General features: G+C 40.1%; 1 protein-coding gene across 1 annotated transcript in view; it reads left to right on the forward strand.

Annotated features, from left to right (window-relative positions):
• The window catches only part of serpinc1 (serpin peptidase inhibitor, clade C (antithrombin), member 1), a 19,922-nt gene continuing 2,662 nt past the window's right edge, over positions 1 to 17,260 (forward strand). The window contains exons 1-7 of the mRNA XM_022218071.2: positions 1 to 151; positions 1,770 to 2,136; positions 2,870 to 3,085; positions 4,640 to 4,777; positions 11,868 to 12,086; positions 12,188 to 12,362; positions 13,531 to 13,595. Of these exons, the coding sequence (XP_022073763.1) occupies positions 1,771 to 2,136; positions 2,870 to 3,085; positions 4,640 to 4,777; positions 11,868 to 12,086; positions 12,188 to 12,362; positions 13,531 to 13,595 (1,179 nt within the window). The 5' untranslated portion in view covers positions 1 to 151; position 1,770. The remainder of the gene's footprint in view (positions 152 to 1,769; positions 2,137 to 2,869; positions 3,086 to 4,639; positions 4,778 to 11,867; positions 12,087 to 12,187; positions 12,363 to 13,530; positions 13,596 to 17,260) is intronic.

Genomic DNA, 17,260 nt, shown 5'->3' on the forward strand with positions numbered 1-17,260 from the left:
TTTTCCTGGTATTAAACTGTGACTACTTGTTGACTAACAGAGAATCAATGTTTCAAAGGTTGATGCGATGTTGCAGTGCTCTGCGGGACACTGACCTACAGACCACACAAACTGCACACATCTGACTGAAAACTCACCACTGTCTGCTCAGGTAAGAATCCATGCCTTTACCAGTTTTATTTCACTGTTGTTATAGTTTTAGTTGATACATTGATATGTTTTAATAACAAAATATGTAAATATTTTCAATATGATCTAATATGAAACGATACTACAATGCAATACATTTCTTTTGAAAATGTTAAATATTAAGTCTAATCAGGCAAAAATGCACTCATTGTACTGACAGCAAAAGTACTCAGCATACAGAAAACTGTCTCCTCTCTACTCAACTTTAACAAGAAACACCACTACTAACTTGGGACTTTGTTTTCAGCGCTTTAACTTGAGAGGAGTTTGACATTTAAACAATATTCCAAAACTTCAGTAGTTCCTACTCTTGTCAAGTGTTGTAATCAGTAATTAATTTAATGCTTATTGTTGGTGTCTCTGTGGTTGGTTTGTATTTGTTTGAGTTGGTTTTGTGTCTCTCTCTGTGATGGTTTTCATCAGTTGCTGTCCAAGAACTCTTAACTGAGTTCTTCGACCAAAGCTTGTCAGGGAGCACAGCTTTTTGCTGTCGGAATGTTAACATTCTGAATTGGCATATTAATAAAGAACTGGATCTCTAAAAATCTGGTACTGTGTGTCTACTGGTACTTTTTAATGGAATAGCTGGAATATTTTTAATGGAATATCTCCATAGGGGTACAGAGGAACATTTCCAGCAACCATCACTCCTGTGTTCTAATGCTACATTGTGTTAGCTGATGGTGTTGAAAGGCTCATTGATGGTTAGAAAACCCTTGTGCAGTTATGATAGCACATGAGTAAAAGTGTGAGATTTCATGGAAAACATGAAATTGTCTGGATGACCCCAAACTTTTGAACGCTACTGTATGTGCTAGTGACCATAGATGAATAGTTCGGTGCAGCAGTGCAACCAAAGTAAGACGTTAGTCTGGAGTCCTGCAATTAATCACTTTTGGGAGGACAGATGAAAACAGAAATACACTACCAATCAGAAGTTTGGACACACCTTCTCATTCAATGCTTTCGTTTTATTTGTATTTTCTACAGTCTAGATTATTACTGAAGATTAACACTTCTTTGTCTACAACAAAATACCACATATTCTTTTATAGTTATGTCTTCAGTATTAATCGGCACTGTATAAAAGGGGGGCTGCTCAGTGGAGTAGTGGTTAGCACTTTCGCTATGCAGCGAAAGTGGTTCGACTCCCGGGGTGGGCCTGGGATCTTTCTGCATGGAGTTTGCATGTTCTCCCTGTGCATGCGTGGGTTTTCTCCGGGTACTCCGGCTTCCTCCCACAGTCCAAAAATATGTTGAGGTTAATTGATTACTCTAAATTGCCCGTAGGTGTGAATGCGAGTGTGATTGTGTGTCTGTATATGTAGCCCTGCGACAGACTGGCGACCTGTCCAGGGTGTCCCCTGCCTTCGCCCGAGTCAGCTGAGATAGGCTCCAGCACCTCCCGCAACCCTAATGAGGATAAAGCGGTGTATGGAGAATGGATGGATGGATGTATAAAAGGGTCAAATAAAAATCATTGAATGACAATGTGTGTCCAAACTTTTGACTGGTATTGTATGTCCCTCGATACAAGCATCATATAAGAAAAATAAACCTCTAACTGGTTCTCTGTCCAGGATGAGGGCTGCTGACTGGCTGTTATCTTTGGCATTCCTGCCATTCCTCTTTGACACCATCCGTCCAGACATCTGCAACGCCAAACCCAAGGACCTCCCTCTGGAGCCACGCTGCATCTACCGCAGTGCTGAACCTGAGGTCCCTGAGGACCCGACCCAAGAGCCTGAGGTGGTGCCAGAGTCCACCAACCCCCGAGTGTGGGAGCTGTCAAAAGCCAACAGCCGCTTTGCCTTGTCACTGTACAAACAGATGGCCCTCAGCAAGACCCCCGAGTCCAACATCTTCATGTCCCCCATCAGCGTCTCCACGGCATTCGCCATGACCAAACTGGGAGCCTGCAACCAGACGCTGCAGCAGATCATGGAGGTCAGATAGGAAGTAAAGCTGAGCTGCAGCAGATCATTTAGCCTCTTTAGCTATTTCTTTATCAGGTGCATTGATGGGTTAATAAGAAAATATAGAGCTCAGAGTTTCTACAGAACCAAAGAGCAGTATTTGACATGGTGGCAGTATAAACCAGTGGCAGCACACAGATTCGAATATTCAGGTGTCAAACAACACTGATTGATTTTGGCCATAAAAATGAAACTGCCTCAACTGTCCAAAAGGTGAGCAGTGATGAGAGAGCTCACGTCTGTCCTGTCTCCTGTGGATTTGAAACGGTTTCTTATGTTGTCCCGTTTACATTGAAAACAGATATTTAAAGCTACAATAAGACCATTTTACAATGACTCCTTAGTGTGTGGAGAGAAATATTACAATAAATAATTTAAGTTTTTATACACTAAGAAACAGATGAAAGACAAAACTACTGACATCAACAACGGAAGCGTTTATTTTCAGAGATATTGAAACCGAAACAGATTTGTTGTCTTAAAATACAGTCAAAATTTCAAATGAAAGAAAGATCTGAGATAAATGTACGTGGAAGAGAGTAGTAAGGAATTTACTGAACATACATTAACATCTAGTCACAAAAGCCACACAGACTCTATAGGAGAGGGACGGGGATACTTCAGTTGTGTTGCTGCATTAGAATTTTCTTTGTTCTTGTTGGCAGATCGAAGTAATCCTTTTAAAAATCTGTTTGTGTCTGCAGGTGTTTGAGTTCGACACCATCAAAGAGAAGACGTCTGATCAGGTCCACTTCTTCTTTGCCAAACTGAACTGCCGTCTGTACAGGAAGAAGGACGAGACCACCGAGCTGATCTCTGCCAACCGACTGTTTGGAGAAAAATCACTCGTCTTCAATGAGACATACCAGGACATTAGTGAGATGGTCTACGGAGCCAAACTGCTGCCTCTCAACTTCAAAGTAACTATGGAAATTTCTCTATTTCAACCAGTTTCTAAAAAAAATGTTAGAGCTTTATCCTCATTATACTTATACAGGTCTTCTGTGCATAAAGCCATAAAACAACAGAAGAATAGTCCACTGTTAGAGCAGACAATGAAGTCAACATAGAACTCCTGATGCATGAGAGTGCGCTTGTGTTCGTGTTTGTTCAGCAGTTCTTTGTCAAAAAAAATATCTATTTTTATGTATTTCTTGGGGAAAATGCTGTTTATGAGTATGTTTGATGTGACTGCCTGCTACCTCCTCTCAGACAGGTCACACTGATGTGGTCCGGCTCAGTTGTGTCTGACGCTGCTGCTGTACTTCTGTCTGAAAGCTCAGCCATTGCAGATGTTGCCCACATTTTGTACCCAAACATTGGAGTAAAGGGATCAATATGACATCCATAGCTAATTACATAGAGCCAATGTGAATATACCCTCTGAACTCTAAGCAGTTTGATTCCACGTTATTTACATTTTACTCATTACATTTAGATTTGTATTCATGTGTCTCTCTGTTCTGTGAAAACACAGCCTGCATGTTTGTCATAGCCGAGTCACTCATGACTTCTCAGTTCTACCAAGGAGCACAAAATTTAATTTTTTTGCATAATTTGGTATAAGCTATTTATTTTTTCGTCAATTTCTGAAAGAGCAGAATGGAGTGACTTTGCTAAAATATAAAAATTGCACACTTAGATTTGGTTTATATCACAGATGAACAGTTCCAGGACTATGGGAAAGTTGAAAATCGGATTGTTCTCTCTGTGTCTTCAAGTTTGTGGTTAATTAATGGTGGAATTTTGGCATTTTTTCAGAATTGCTTATTTGATTTAGGACACCATGCCTGTTAAACATGCTGGTAGGTTCGGGGGTTCAGAAGGTTTCAGAAATATTCCAATTTTTCTGGTTAGTTTCTGCTCAGTGTGACTATTGTTTCTCTGTAGATCATGCTAGCTTTGCACATTCACTGTAGAGAAATGGGGTCACACAACAATGATTCATGTAAAAAGCTGCATTTTTGGAAAAGTTACAGCGAGCTCACGCTTCCTGCCCTGATGTAAACTGTTTTGTGAGACTCTTCACTGAATCACTCCAACTACACCAGGTTGATAGAAACTGGAATTAACTATTAAAGTGATTACCAACAAAACAACTTTTTTGCCTATCTGTAGATTAATATGTAAGAAGTGTAAGTCACATAAGGACTTTACTAATGTGCATGTATAAAGCTATCAGTAAATAAAGCTCAAAAGGTGAAGGAAGTCATAGAACGACTTTTGTAATAAAATAATAATAATGCATGATTTGTATAGTACCTACGTTTTAATATTAAAAATAATCCTTTATGTGTGATACAAAAACTTCAATTATAACATAAAATTTCAAATTTTCTACAGTTTATTCATTTTCCACAACTGTGAGTACCATCACATGTGCAAAAGTGTGAACTTGTGTGTTCTACTGCTTCAGATTTGACACTGGTAGATCTGACAGCACTTGTACTGATAACTCTGGTTCTGTACTGCAGGAGAACCCTGAGATGGCCCGAGCCACCATCAACAACTGGATCTCCAATAAGACGAAGAACCTGATCCAGGACACACTGCCACAGGGAGCGCTGGACTCCACCACCATCCTGGTCCTCGTCAACACCATCTACTTCAAGGTACCTGAAGCAGCCATTCATAGCTCTGACTGAAACCCGTGTTCAGGCATGTAGTGTCAAGGTTCATAGTCTGATCCGGGATTCTGTGTCTATGTTTCTGTATAAGTACGTTCCTTTTACCATTTTATTCCAAGGTTATTTCTGGACACTTAAAGCTGTCATTGCAGAGCACTGTTACCCAAAACTTGTAAACACCTGGAGGTTTAAACTGAGCTATTTATGTGCCATAGTAGAACCAAATGTTATGGTTTGCTTTGCAGATTATTTTTTACAGTTTTTAGATCTCTGCTGAGGCAGAGCTTAAGGAAACATCAGAAACAAAAAGACTTTAATGGACACATCTCTATTTACAGAGCAGTTGGAATAAGGGAACATATAACACACATTGGGATACATGCATGATAAGATAGATGATACATATAAAGTACAAGCCAACACTGAACCTGATTCATAAGTTTACTGTTATGGTGTAAGGCTCTGGCATTAAATATACTACATATATAGCTGGTAAGTGAGATTCAAAGAGTGTGTAGATGAGCATATCAAGCATTGTAAGGGCGATGCAGAGTAGACTGGTGGAAATGTGTAGCTGAAAGCAGTGGGCTGGAGGAAGGTCAGCAGCAGCATCCCACAGTGGACATGATGCAGACTAAGCCAGTTGGTGGGACAGCAACCACACACCTGTAGCATCCAGCTCTGGCACCAGGGACACTCAAAGAAAAGACACAGGGGGAACCAGAGTGAATGCAATGCAATGACGGTATACAGGGTGGGCCATAAGGGAAAAAAAACATTTTATGTTGGACAACCTTTTTTATTTCTATAACGTGCTCTATATGATGACCATTGTTTGGATAACACATATTAATACGTGTTAATCACTGTTGATGACCTTGCATTTTCACAGTTGAAGTCATGCTTGTAATGATGTTGGTGATGCATTCCTTGAGATGATTTTTTTTTTTTATAATTTTTATTTTTAACTTTTAGTTGGCAAGCATCTTAGTTAACAAAAATGAGAAGAGTACCTTCAAAATATAGTTTCCACATTACATTACCCTTTAGAAATGCACAATAGTCAAACAAAATCAGACCTTATCGGTTTAACATACTCAGTCCATTTAGTCCAGATGATATGGAACTTGTCCCGTTGGGTTTTAAGCGTAAAGGAGAGCTTTTCCATTGTGTAGATCTGTTGAATGATGATAATCCATTCGTCGATGGTTGGAGGGTCTGCCTTTAACCATTTCCTTGTTATGGCCTTCTTACTTGCTGCCAATAATATTCCAAGCAACTTTTTATCCCTGTTTCTCCAATTTGTTACATTCACATTACCTAAATACACATTTTCACAATCACAAGGTATTTTACTATTAAATACGTAGTTAATATGCTCACAGATCTGCGTCCAATAAGGTCTTATTATGGGACAACCCCAGAATATATGAAAATGATTGGCCCCTGAGGACCCGCAGGATCTCCAACAAGAGTCTCCAGTGCCTAGATGTCTCTTTTGAATTGGTGTAACGAAAAATCTGATAAGGTTTTTCCAACAAAACTCTCGCCATGTGTTAGAGCCAGTAGTGTTCCATTGAAATATACATATATTCATCCAACTTTCCTTTGTAATTTGCATATTCCCTTCCATTTCCCATCTTCTCCTAATGTAATCTGTGCTGGTTCGTTTACTTTGTTGAATGGCTTTATACATTTTAGATATAATTTTAGTTTGAGGGAGTATTTTAATTAGTGATAAGAAAGTTTGCAAGAAGCCCAAGTTGTCTTTCTCCCATGCTGTTTTTACATTCTCATCGAAATAATGTCTTACCTGTAAATACCTATAGAAATCCTCATGACCTAGTCCATATCTGTTTTTTAAGAGTTCAAAGCTCATGAATGCCCCCTTATGGAGAAATGAGTAATATGTTGTAAGACCTTTTACAGTCCAACTTTTAAATCTTTTGTCCAGGACATTTGGTTTGAATTCAGAATCATATGCACACCACCTTAAGGCTCTGGACACTTTTTCCAAGTTCAGAGTTTGTATTATTCTATTCCACGAATTCAAAAGAGACTCATACATAAAATCTTCACACAGGTTAACGCTAATTTGTAATTTTTTATCAGACAATAAAGCCATAATAGGTATATCCTTTATAGTAGTCCCCTCAACGTCCCTCCATCCTGCAGTATATCTGGCCGAGCTCAGACAGATCAAGGGTCTAATTTGGGCAGCATAGTAATAGTCCCGAAGGCATGGGAGACCAATTCCCCCTTTCTCTCTTGTCAGCAGCATTGTTTGATATTTTATTCTAGCCTTTTTATTTTGCCAAATATATTTTCCAATTAATTTGTCCCACTCATCAAAATGTTTTTCAGTTATTAGGATGGGAAGACATTGAAAGAGGTAGAGGAAACGGGGGAGTATATTCATTCGAATTGATTCTGCCCTTGAATGCAAACCTAAAAATGGTACATCATTCCACCTTTGCAGATCTGATTTTATTTTTGAAACTAGAGGTCCATAATTGGCATTAAACATTTGTGAGGGGTCCTGTGTCAGTGCGACCCCCAAATATTTAATTCTTTTTGATTCCCATTTCCACTTGTAGGTATTTTTGATTTTTGGAGGTGGATTATAGTTAAATTTTAAAACCTCAGTTTTAGTAATATTAATTTTATAACCCGAAAATGAGCCATATTCTTTTAGCATTTCCATTAATTTGGGAAGTGACTGTGTGGGATCCGTCAAAAATATTAATATGTCATCAGCAAATAGAGCGAGTCTTTGCTCCCCTGATTTTAAAGTAACCCCTTTAACTTCTGTACTCTGCCTTATCCACTGAGCTAGCGGCTCAATAAACAACGCAAACAATAAGGCTGAGGCTCCGCAGCCTTGACGAGTTCCTCTTTCGAGTGTTATAGGTTTAGATAAATCACCATTCACCTTAATCCTAGCAGTAGGCCTGCTGTACAGTGCAGAAAATATCCCCATCATGTCTGGGTGGAAGCCGAATGCAGCCATTACCTTATATAAAAAATCCCATCGAACTGAATCAAATGCTTTTTCCGCATCTAAGCTAATTATTAGAGTTTTTAAATTATGTTGTCGGACATGCTTCATAATCAAAAGGGTTTTCCTAATATTGTCTTGGGTCTGTCTTTGTCTTATAAACCCTGTTTGATCCCTATTTATAAGTTCTGGTAAAATTACCTCGAGGCGTTTGCATAAAATAGAGGTGAACAATTTGTAGTCGATATTTAATACACTCACAGGGCGATAATTTCCACAATCAAGTTTGTCCTTATTTTCTTTAGGAATAATTGAAATTATGGCCTCTCTCCAAGAAGGGGGAATAATTTTTTCTTCAAGTACACAGTTAAATGTTTTTACTAATATTGGTACCAACTGATCCTGCATAATCTTATACCATTCAGAATTGAATCCATCTGCTCCCGGGGCCTTCCCATTTTTTAATCTTCTAATAGCTGAAACAATTTCTTCTTTAGTTATTTTAGATATTAATTTCTTGTTCTGGTTGTTTGTGACTTTAGGTAAATTTAATGAGGATAAAAAAGAGTCGATTTCACATGCACTTCTTAATTGTGGTTGAGAGTATAGTTTTTGATAATAATCTACAAAACACTGTTGTATTTTTCTTGGATTATTCTCAATTAGATTTGTCTCAGGGTGTTTGATTCTAAATATCGTTCTCTCTGTTTGCTGTTTTCTTAGTCTATACGATAAAAGTTTTAATGCTTTGCCCCCTGTGTCATAGTATTTTTGTCTTGTAAAAAGTAGATTTTTTTGGATATCCTGTGTGTTTATTTCCTCAATCTCTTTTTTCACTTCAGACATTTCCAATTTCAGTGAGTCATGTAACGTTAAAGAATGTTCTTTTTGTAATTTCTTAAATTTATTTTCAAGGTCTACTAATCTTTGTCGTTTCCTTTTCTTAACTGTAGAGGAAATTGCAATAATTTTCCCTCGAAGCACTGCTTTTAAAGCATCCCATACTATAACAGGTGAAACTTCATTATTGTCATTATGGTCAAGATAGGACTCGATCTCCATTTTCAATTTACTCCTAATTTCAATATCATTCAAAATATCTGCATTTAACTTCCAAAGTGTATGTTTCATTTCACCAGTAAGGTCAAGAGACAAATACACGGGATTATGATCAGAGAGTGTACATGAACCAATGTCACAGTTCACCAATCGAAATATATCATTTTTAAACATTAGGAACAAATCTATTCTAGAGTAAACATTATGAGCCCCAGAATAATGAGTGTAACTGCGACTATTTGGATTGTTCTCTCGCCATATGTCTAATATCCCTACTTCCTTCATAAAATTGTTAATCTTTTTATAAATATTCTTTGAGTCAGCTTTACCATTTGAACTGTCAGTTACTGGGTTTAATCGAACGTTAAAATCTCCCCCACATATTAATACCCCTTGACTCTTTGTTGACATGACCTCGAGTACATGTTTGTAAAACGACCAGTCACTACCTGGAGGAATATAAACATTGAATAGAGTCACTAACGTTCCCTCAATTTTACCTATTATCATAATGTACCTGCCCTCTTTATCTTTAAATTCAGACATTAATTCAAAATTCACTGCATTGTATAACAAAATCGCCACTCCTCTACGTCTTCCTGAGCCATGCGAAGAAAAATAAACTTTTGAATAACCCATCCTGTTTAATTTTGCATGTTCGGAGTCGCTAAGGTGGGACTCTTGGATATATGCTATTTGGACTCTATCTCTTTTCAACTGTGTTAACATTCTTGCCCTCTTGATTGGATTGAGTATGCCATTTATATTTAGTGATACAAACTTTAACGGCCTGTTAAACATACATGGTTAAAATTGGTGAACAGTGTAAACAAACCTGGTACTCTTCCCTTCTCTGCACAGAACAGCAGAGTATAAACAATAAGTGTAAACCAAATAATAACATATGAAACAAAGAAAAACAAAAAAGCAAAAAGTGACTTCCTATGCAGGGGTCTAGGCGTATGACCCTGATAAGCCCAAGAGGGCATTCCAAGGCAAAACCCCTTCAACTTGGCCAAGTGAAGGGGGTCCTTGTTGGTTCACAGCTTCGTGAAAGCGAGGTCAACAGAACCGTTCAATCAGTATTTCAGTCTATTCACCCCACTGTCACAATGAAAATGTCATTTTTTCATGAGGATTCTCACTTTGCCCTTCTCCCATTCAGTCATTGGATTCACCTGGGATGGTTCTTCGAAATGTGCGAAGCTTTTCCTTGTAGCTGATGTCCCGGGTGAAGTCACGCGCTGTCCCGCCAGCACGCCTCCTCTCTCGGGTCCAGGACAGCTGTTTGATCCGGTCAAGTAGGGTTAACGGTGTCGGTGCTGGCCTTGTGGTTATCTTGTAGCCTCTCTTTGCAAGATCTTCAACTGCGTCTGTTGGTGAATCGTATACTTTGGTGCCATCTTCATGCCTCACGCGTAGTCTTGCAGGAAATAAAGTTTGAAACTTAACCCCGTTTTCTTTCAAGACTTTCCTTATCTCAACATATTCCTTACGTTTGGCTATGATTGATGGCGGATAATCATGGTCGAGGTTGATATGGCTGTCCTTCCATTTGAATCCTTTTGCTTGCCAAGCTTTATGTAGTAACATCTCCTTTACCCTAAAGCTCAAAAACTTAACCACAATAGAGCGAGGTGGTGCGTTGGCCGATGGTTGTGGGCCTAGGGAGCGATGTGCCCTCTGTATGTGTAAATCCACGGCCTCATCGGTCATATGAAGACCTTCTCGAAGCAGTTTGTCAACAAAGGATATCATATTATCAGAGTGTTTTTCGGCCTCTTCGGGTACTCCATAAATCCTCAGGTTTTCACGTCTATTGTGGTTCTCGGTTTCCGTTAGCTTAGCATCCAACTTCACATATAGCTTTAGCATCTCCGATGCCGCTTCTTCTGAGGCTAACATGCGCTCTTCAACGTTTTCAATCCGACCTTCAACCTCGTCCAGTCTTCCATTAAGACCCGTTAAGTCACTTCTCAAGTCCTCAAACTGTTGTCTGTTTTCCTGGCGAAATTGTTTCAGTTCTTGCAATATCTCCGCTTCTGCCATCTTTTGCTAAGTGCTAGCAGAGTAAGCTAGTGCTGGCGCTAACCTCGAGAGTAAAGCTGTATTTCAGTAAAATGACTTCTTCAGGGCGAAAATAACAGTGGCTGTGTCTTGCCCCGTCTTAAAGTTCACTTCAGTATAATTTCTTTAGATAGAGGTGGGACATTTGCCTGTATTTCACGGGTTCTGTCGGGAGCCCTCTACTGTGCGACCGTCATGGTGGCTGGTCCGGCTGGGAGTCCTCCTTGAGATGATTTATGTCTCGTATCTTCACCTGATACACCATGGCCTTTAAGTGCCCCTAAAGATAGTGTCAAGCTCATCTTCTAGCATATCCGAAACATAAAAAATATACACCATACATTTTCCTGTGTATGGAAACTTATGGCCCACCCTGTACATAGTAAATGCATAGGTAACTAGAGAAGGGCTCAGTGCATTGAGAGAGGTCCCCCAGCAGTCGAGGCCTACAGCAGCATAACTAGGGGCAGAAGTAAGGGACGTCAAAGAAGAAGTCAGTTGTGCTCCCTACATGCAGACTCCAACTGACCCTGTCAGGATCACCTGAGTCAGCCCTAACTATAAGCTTTGTCAAAAAGGAAGGTTTTAAGCTTGGTCTTAAAAATAGAAAGGGTATCTGCCTCCCGAACCCAAACTGGGAGCTGGTTCCACAGGAGAGGTGCCTGATAACTGAAGGCTCTAACTCCCATTCTACTTTTAGAAATTCTGGGAAATACAAGTAAGCTTGCAGTCTGAGAGCGAAGAGTTCTGCTAAAGCCTCAAACATGTGAAAGGGAGCTCAGAAGATCAGGAACGTAAAGCAGGAGATCAGCAGCATATGAAGATGATCTGTGCTTCAGTGCAGTAGATGGCAGTGCTGCCTCGTGCCAAAACAGAGCAGAAAGTCATAAACTGGTATTTTCTGACTTGATCTTCTGTCTAACCACTGACTTAAATCTTTCTGTCTCTCAGGGTCAGTGGAAGAACAAGTTTGACAAAGACAATGTGTTCACCTCAGACTTCCACGTAAGCGAGAGTCGTAGCTGTTCAGTCAACATGATGTACCAGGAGGCCAAGTTCAGGTACAAGTACTTCCCTGATGACGAAGTTCAGCTGCTGGAGATGCCGTACCGAGGAGACGACATCACTATGGTGATCATCCTGCCCAAGAAAGACACTCCACTCAGTAAGGTATCTGTCTGTCCTTCCTTCCTTCCTTCCTTCCTTCCTTCCTTCCTTCCTTCCTTCTTTCACTGCTGAGCTTCTCCTTCTTGTTGTGTGTTTGTGTTGAGGTGGAGGAGAGTCTGGACCTGAAGAAGCTGAGTGGCTGGTTGGATCAGATGGAAGAAACCACCGTCACCATCCAAATCCCTCGCTTCAAGGTGGGGGACAGCTTCAGTCTGAAGGAGAAGCTGCAGGCCATGGGACTGACCGACCTGTTCAGTCCTGAGAGGGCCAGCTTGCCAGGTGATGAAATCTGAACTACATCCTGAAACTGAATTAAATATGTACCTTTCATTCAGCTAAAAGTGTTCTAATATTAAAAATAATCCCATATGCCATGTTACAAAAATTTCAATTGTAATATCAAATTTCAAATTTTCTACAGAACTGAATTAAAATTGAATCAAATGAGTCCACAGGAGAGGGCCTGGGATCTTTCTGCATGGAGTTTGCATGTTCTCCCTGTGCATGCGTGGGTTTTCTCCAGGCACTCCGGCTTCCTCCCACAGTCCAAAGATATGCTGAGGTTAATTGATTATTCTAAATTGCCCATAGGTGTGAATGTGAGTGTGATTGTGTGTCTGTATATGTAGCCCTGTGACAGACTGGCGACCTGTCCAGGGTGTCCCCTGCCTTCGCCCGAGTCAGCTGGGATAGGCTCCAGCACCCCCCGCGACCCTAATGAGGATAAAGCGGTGTATAGATAATGGATGAATGGATGGATGGAGTCCACAGGAAGAGTGCTGCTATTTTTAGATGAGAGCAGGTGTAGAGCAGCAGCTTACAGGTTCAGCCATGAGTACATTGTATTTTTAACAATGTGGGTTTTTTTTCCCCACAAAGCCTCAGTGTTGTACACATTTTAAAAACAAAAAATCTGGTAAAAATCCTGTTGACAGTAGCTGTGCATTTAGAACTTTTAACTTGCTGCCCCTCATGGTCCATGGCTCATTCTAGACCAACACTCCAAACCTTCTCTGGGATTTTCTTTTCAAAAAGCAAATGCAAAAATCATGTAGTTCTTCTCCAAATACTTTCTTAGGTCTGAGTTTTTAAAGTTTGGCCCTTGGAATGAAATTTGATCAATTTTGGGAATCCTTCCACCAGCTAAACATCACCAGAGTCTTCATTCAAACCTGAGGATAGTTTGCAGCTGAACAGTTGTTGCAGAATGTTTATTTTTTCTGTCCAAGCAGCGCATCTTTGAATCTTCTTGCTTTTGATTCTGGTGATTCATCAAAAAAAGACGTACATCAAAACTATTATTTGGCATATTGTTGGTTTTCTTCAAGTTATATAGATCTATTCATCATATGGCCACTGGAATTACCAGATAAACCAAAGAAAAAATAGAGACAAAAGCTGATAAGAACATTTTCTCACTAAATGCTAAGCCTTCTGTCTGTTTCAGGCATGCTGGCGGATGACAGTGATGCTCTGTACATCTCAGACGCCTACCACAAAGCTTTCCTGGAGGTCAGTCACACACTGCTGACGTCACATACAGCTGCTCTTTGATTAATTTTTTTTTTTCCAAGAGAGCAAAAGACACAGTTTTTTTCTTTCATTTTCTGTCCTCATTCATTTTGCTCAGCAATTTGGCATCCATTACAATCTGATTTTTTTCAGTCATGTCAGATAAAAAAAAGAAAATAATTTGAGAAAAAAATGTTAACAGGAGCTGAAGTTGAGTTTGCTTCCAGCTGTTTGTAGGAGTCCTTCCTGTGAGTTTGTTTATTAGCTGCAGCACCAGACAGCAGCAGGATCCATACGAGCATCTCCAAAGAGAGAGTTACAACACAGCACAGCAGTAACTTCATGAGATACTAACAAATGACCAGGAACTGACTGTAAATGACACTGCACACTTTTATCATTTTAAGCAGGTCAGCTGCCACACAGTCAAAGTTAAATCATTTGTTACACAGTTGTTATTTAAGTGTAATTATGTAAAAAAAAATTCCTTTCCTCTTTTTTTTTTACATTAGTGAGATATTTTGTGCATATGGACCTGTTACAGATTCTGATATCTCTAATCATTAAAATTACTTTCAAAATATGGCAACAGTTAGCCTGGTAATGATGAAAACAGATTTTATTGAAGTATAGGTTGCTGTAGTGTGACTGGTTATTCACTCATGGAAAGAATTTTCAGTGTTAAATCATAAACTGTGGATCTTTTGTCTATGAGCGAACTTTTCCTCTGCTGCATGTCTTCTTCTGAGCTATTGTCGATGGTGTTCACCCAACGAACCTAGATGTTAACTATGCCTGTATTATTCTATGTGTATTAGTTAATTAGCAGCTATCGTAGCATAGGAAACCCACATATATTAGTATGTGATCTCTGAACTCTCACATTGACATGGCTTTCAACCAGCCTTTACACTACAGCAGCATTCATGAAGTTCAGGTATATGGAGTTAGAACAGTCTCGTAATTCACAAATGCACACAGAAGAATTCACACATGTGAACTGGGGTTCACAAATGTAAACTGCAATCCACAAATAAATTAAGAAAGTTCACAAATGTATTTCTGCATTCACAAACTGCTTTTGTGTGTGAATCTTTTTTGAGAATGCTCTGCCGTCAGCTCGATCCACAAATACATTTTTTTCAACACGGAAGTTTCTGTAGCCAATCAGATGTCTCCCTCCTTTCAGCCAATCACAAAAACTCACCCCACGTGGGGGGTGGGTGTACTGTTCAGCCAATCATATGAACGCGTCCGCACAGCGTTATACTTGACCGTGTCATTGGGCTGAAGAGTGAAGCTGCCCGTCAGAGAGAACATGGCGTCTGATGGGGACAATAGACCCTTTATTTGTTTACAAACATTGTGACGTTTTTTGTGGGCGGGGCTTATGCTGGAGGCAAAAGCTGAGCGAGAAGTCAAGCGGGACTGGGAGTATATAGTTTGCGCTGGGAGTTTGCAGCGCAAACTCGAGCATTTTTAACCCGTTAAACTTCAGTGTACCGCCGGCGGTACACTTACTAATTTGCATAGGAATTTAAAGAATGTCCGAAGGCTGCAAACGTGATTATATAAACATTATACGCCGATGGAAAGCTTAGATTCTCATGAATCCGCCGGTATAAACCACTTTCAGATGTGATTACCACAGCGGATAATATAAACACATTTGTCCGACAAACAACAAATATTCATCCATCCGTTCTCTATACACGGCTTTAAGGTACACAGCGCGACTGACATTTCCGGGTTCATTATTACACACAGATGAAAATATTCCACAAAAACCGGCCATAATCCAACCTTGGACATCCAGACGACACAAGCCAGTAAACTATTTTGTCCAAAACATGTCTTGAAGTCGGTATATAATCCACAAATCGGTCGTTTTCAAGGAAATGCACCTCGCGATGCGCGTCCAATATTCCCTGTATTTCTCGTCATATTTAACGGGTTATTGTTTTGATTGTATTTTTTTTGTGTGTCTTGTTGTGTCCTTATGGTGTGTGTATTTGGACCCAGTGTCTGGAATAAAGCTGAACTGAATTGAATTGAATTGAATATTTTTTATTTACAAATAGAATATTAGGGATTTTTTGTACTGAAAATGGCTGGAATTGACTGCAGCTGATCGTCTCTGTCCAGTCTTTTCTCCTCAGTGCATTTAACCACAACTGTCTTCGTTCCCTCTGAGCACGAGTGTTCGGTGGAATCCTATAAAACTTTAATTTGCGTTCGCCAATGTAATTCCTCTTATTCTGGCATCCAAAAACACAGCAGGACGACATTTTAGAAAAGTTGATAGAGCCTAGTCTCTATCACATTGAGACTAGGCTTAATGTGACATTGATACTGACATTAACCGTGGCATCTCGCCTAAACAGCGGTAAAAGTACTGGTATTAACCGTGGCATGTTCCCTAAACAGTGGCATTAACCGTGGTATCTCTGCTGGCATCTCCAGAGGCCACTGGAAATGCCGCTGCGGCAGTGGCATCTCGCCCAAACAGTGGCATTAACCGTGGCACCGCAGCGGTGCCACAAAAAGTGTCACTGTTCGCTGCCAGTGCCACAAATCGGACCTGTTGTCTCTCCAGAGACGATCAGCTGCAGTCAATTCCAGCCATTTTCAGTACAAAAAATCGCTAATATTCTATTTGTAAATAAAAAAAATATGACGAGAAATACAGGGAATATTGGACTCGCATCGCGAGGTGTATTTCCTTGAAAACGACCGATTCGTGGATTATATACCGACTTCAAGACATGTTTTGGACAAAATAGTTTACTGGCTTGTGTCGTCTGGATGTCCAAGGTTGGATTATGGCCGTTTTTTGTGGAATCTTTTTTTTGTGTGTGTAATAATGAACCCGGAAATGTGAGTCGCGCTGTGTACGTTGAAGCCGTGTACAGAGAAAGGATGGATGGATATTCATTGTTTGTCGGACAAGTGTGTTTATATTATCCGCTGTGGTAATCACATCTGAAAGTGATTTATACCGGCGGATTCATGAGAATCTAAGCTTTCCATCGGCGTATAGTGTTTATATAATCGCGTTTGCAGTCTTCGGACATTCTTTAAATTCCTATGCAAATTAGTAAGTGTACCGCCAGCGGTACACTGAAGTTTAACGGGTTAAAAATGCTCGAGTTTGCGCTGCAAACTCCCAGCGCAAACTATATACTCCCAGTCTCGCTTGACTTCTCGCTCAGCTTTTGCCTCCAGCATAAGCCCCGCCCACAAAAACGTCACAATGTTTGTAAACAAATAAAGGGTCTATTGTCCCCATCAGACGCCATTGTCTCTCCGACGGGCAGCTTCACTCTTCAGCCCAATGACACGGTCAAGTATAACGCTGTGCGGACGCGTTCATATGATTGGCTGAACAGTACACCCACCCCCCACGTGGGGTGAGTTTTTGTGATTGGCTGAAAGGAGGGAGACATCTGATTGGCTACAGAAACTTCCGTGTTGAAAAAAAAATGCATTTGTGGCTCGAGCTGACGGCAGAGCATTCTCAAAAAAGATTCACACACAAAAGCAGTTTGTGAATGCAGAAATACATTTGTGAACTTTCTTAATTTATTTGTGGATTGCAGTTTACATTTGTGAACCCCAGTTCACATGTGTGAATTCTTCTGTGTGCATTTGTGGATTGCAGTTTA

This window comes from Acanthochromis polyacanthus, chromosome 15 (genome assembly GCF_021347895.1).
Source record: "Acanthochromis polyacanthus isolate Apoly-LR-REF ecotype Palm Island chromosome 15, KAUST_Apoly_ChrSc, whole genome shotgun sequence".
Lineage (NCBI taxonomy): Eukaryota > Metazoa > Chordata > Actinopteri > Pomacentridae > Acanthochromis > Acanthochromis polyacanthus.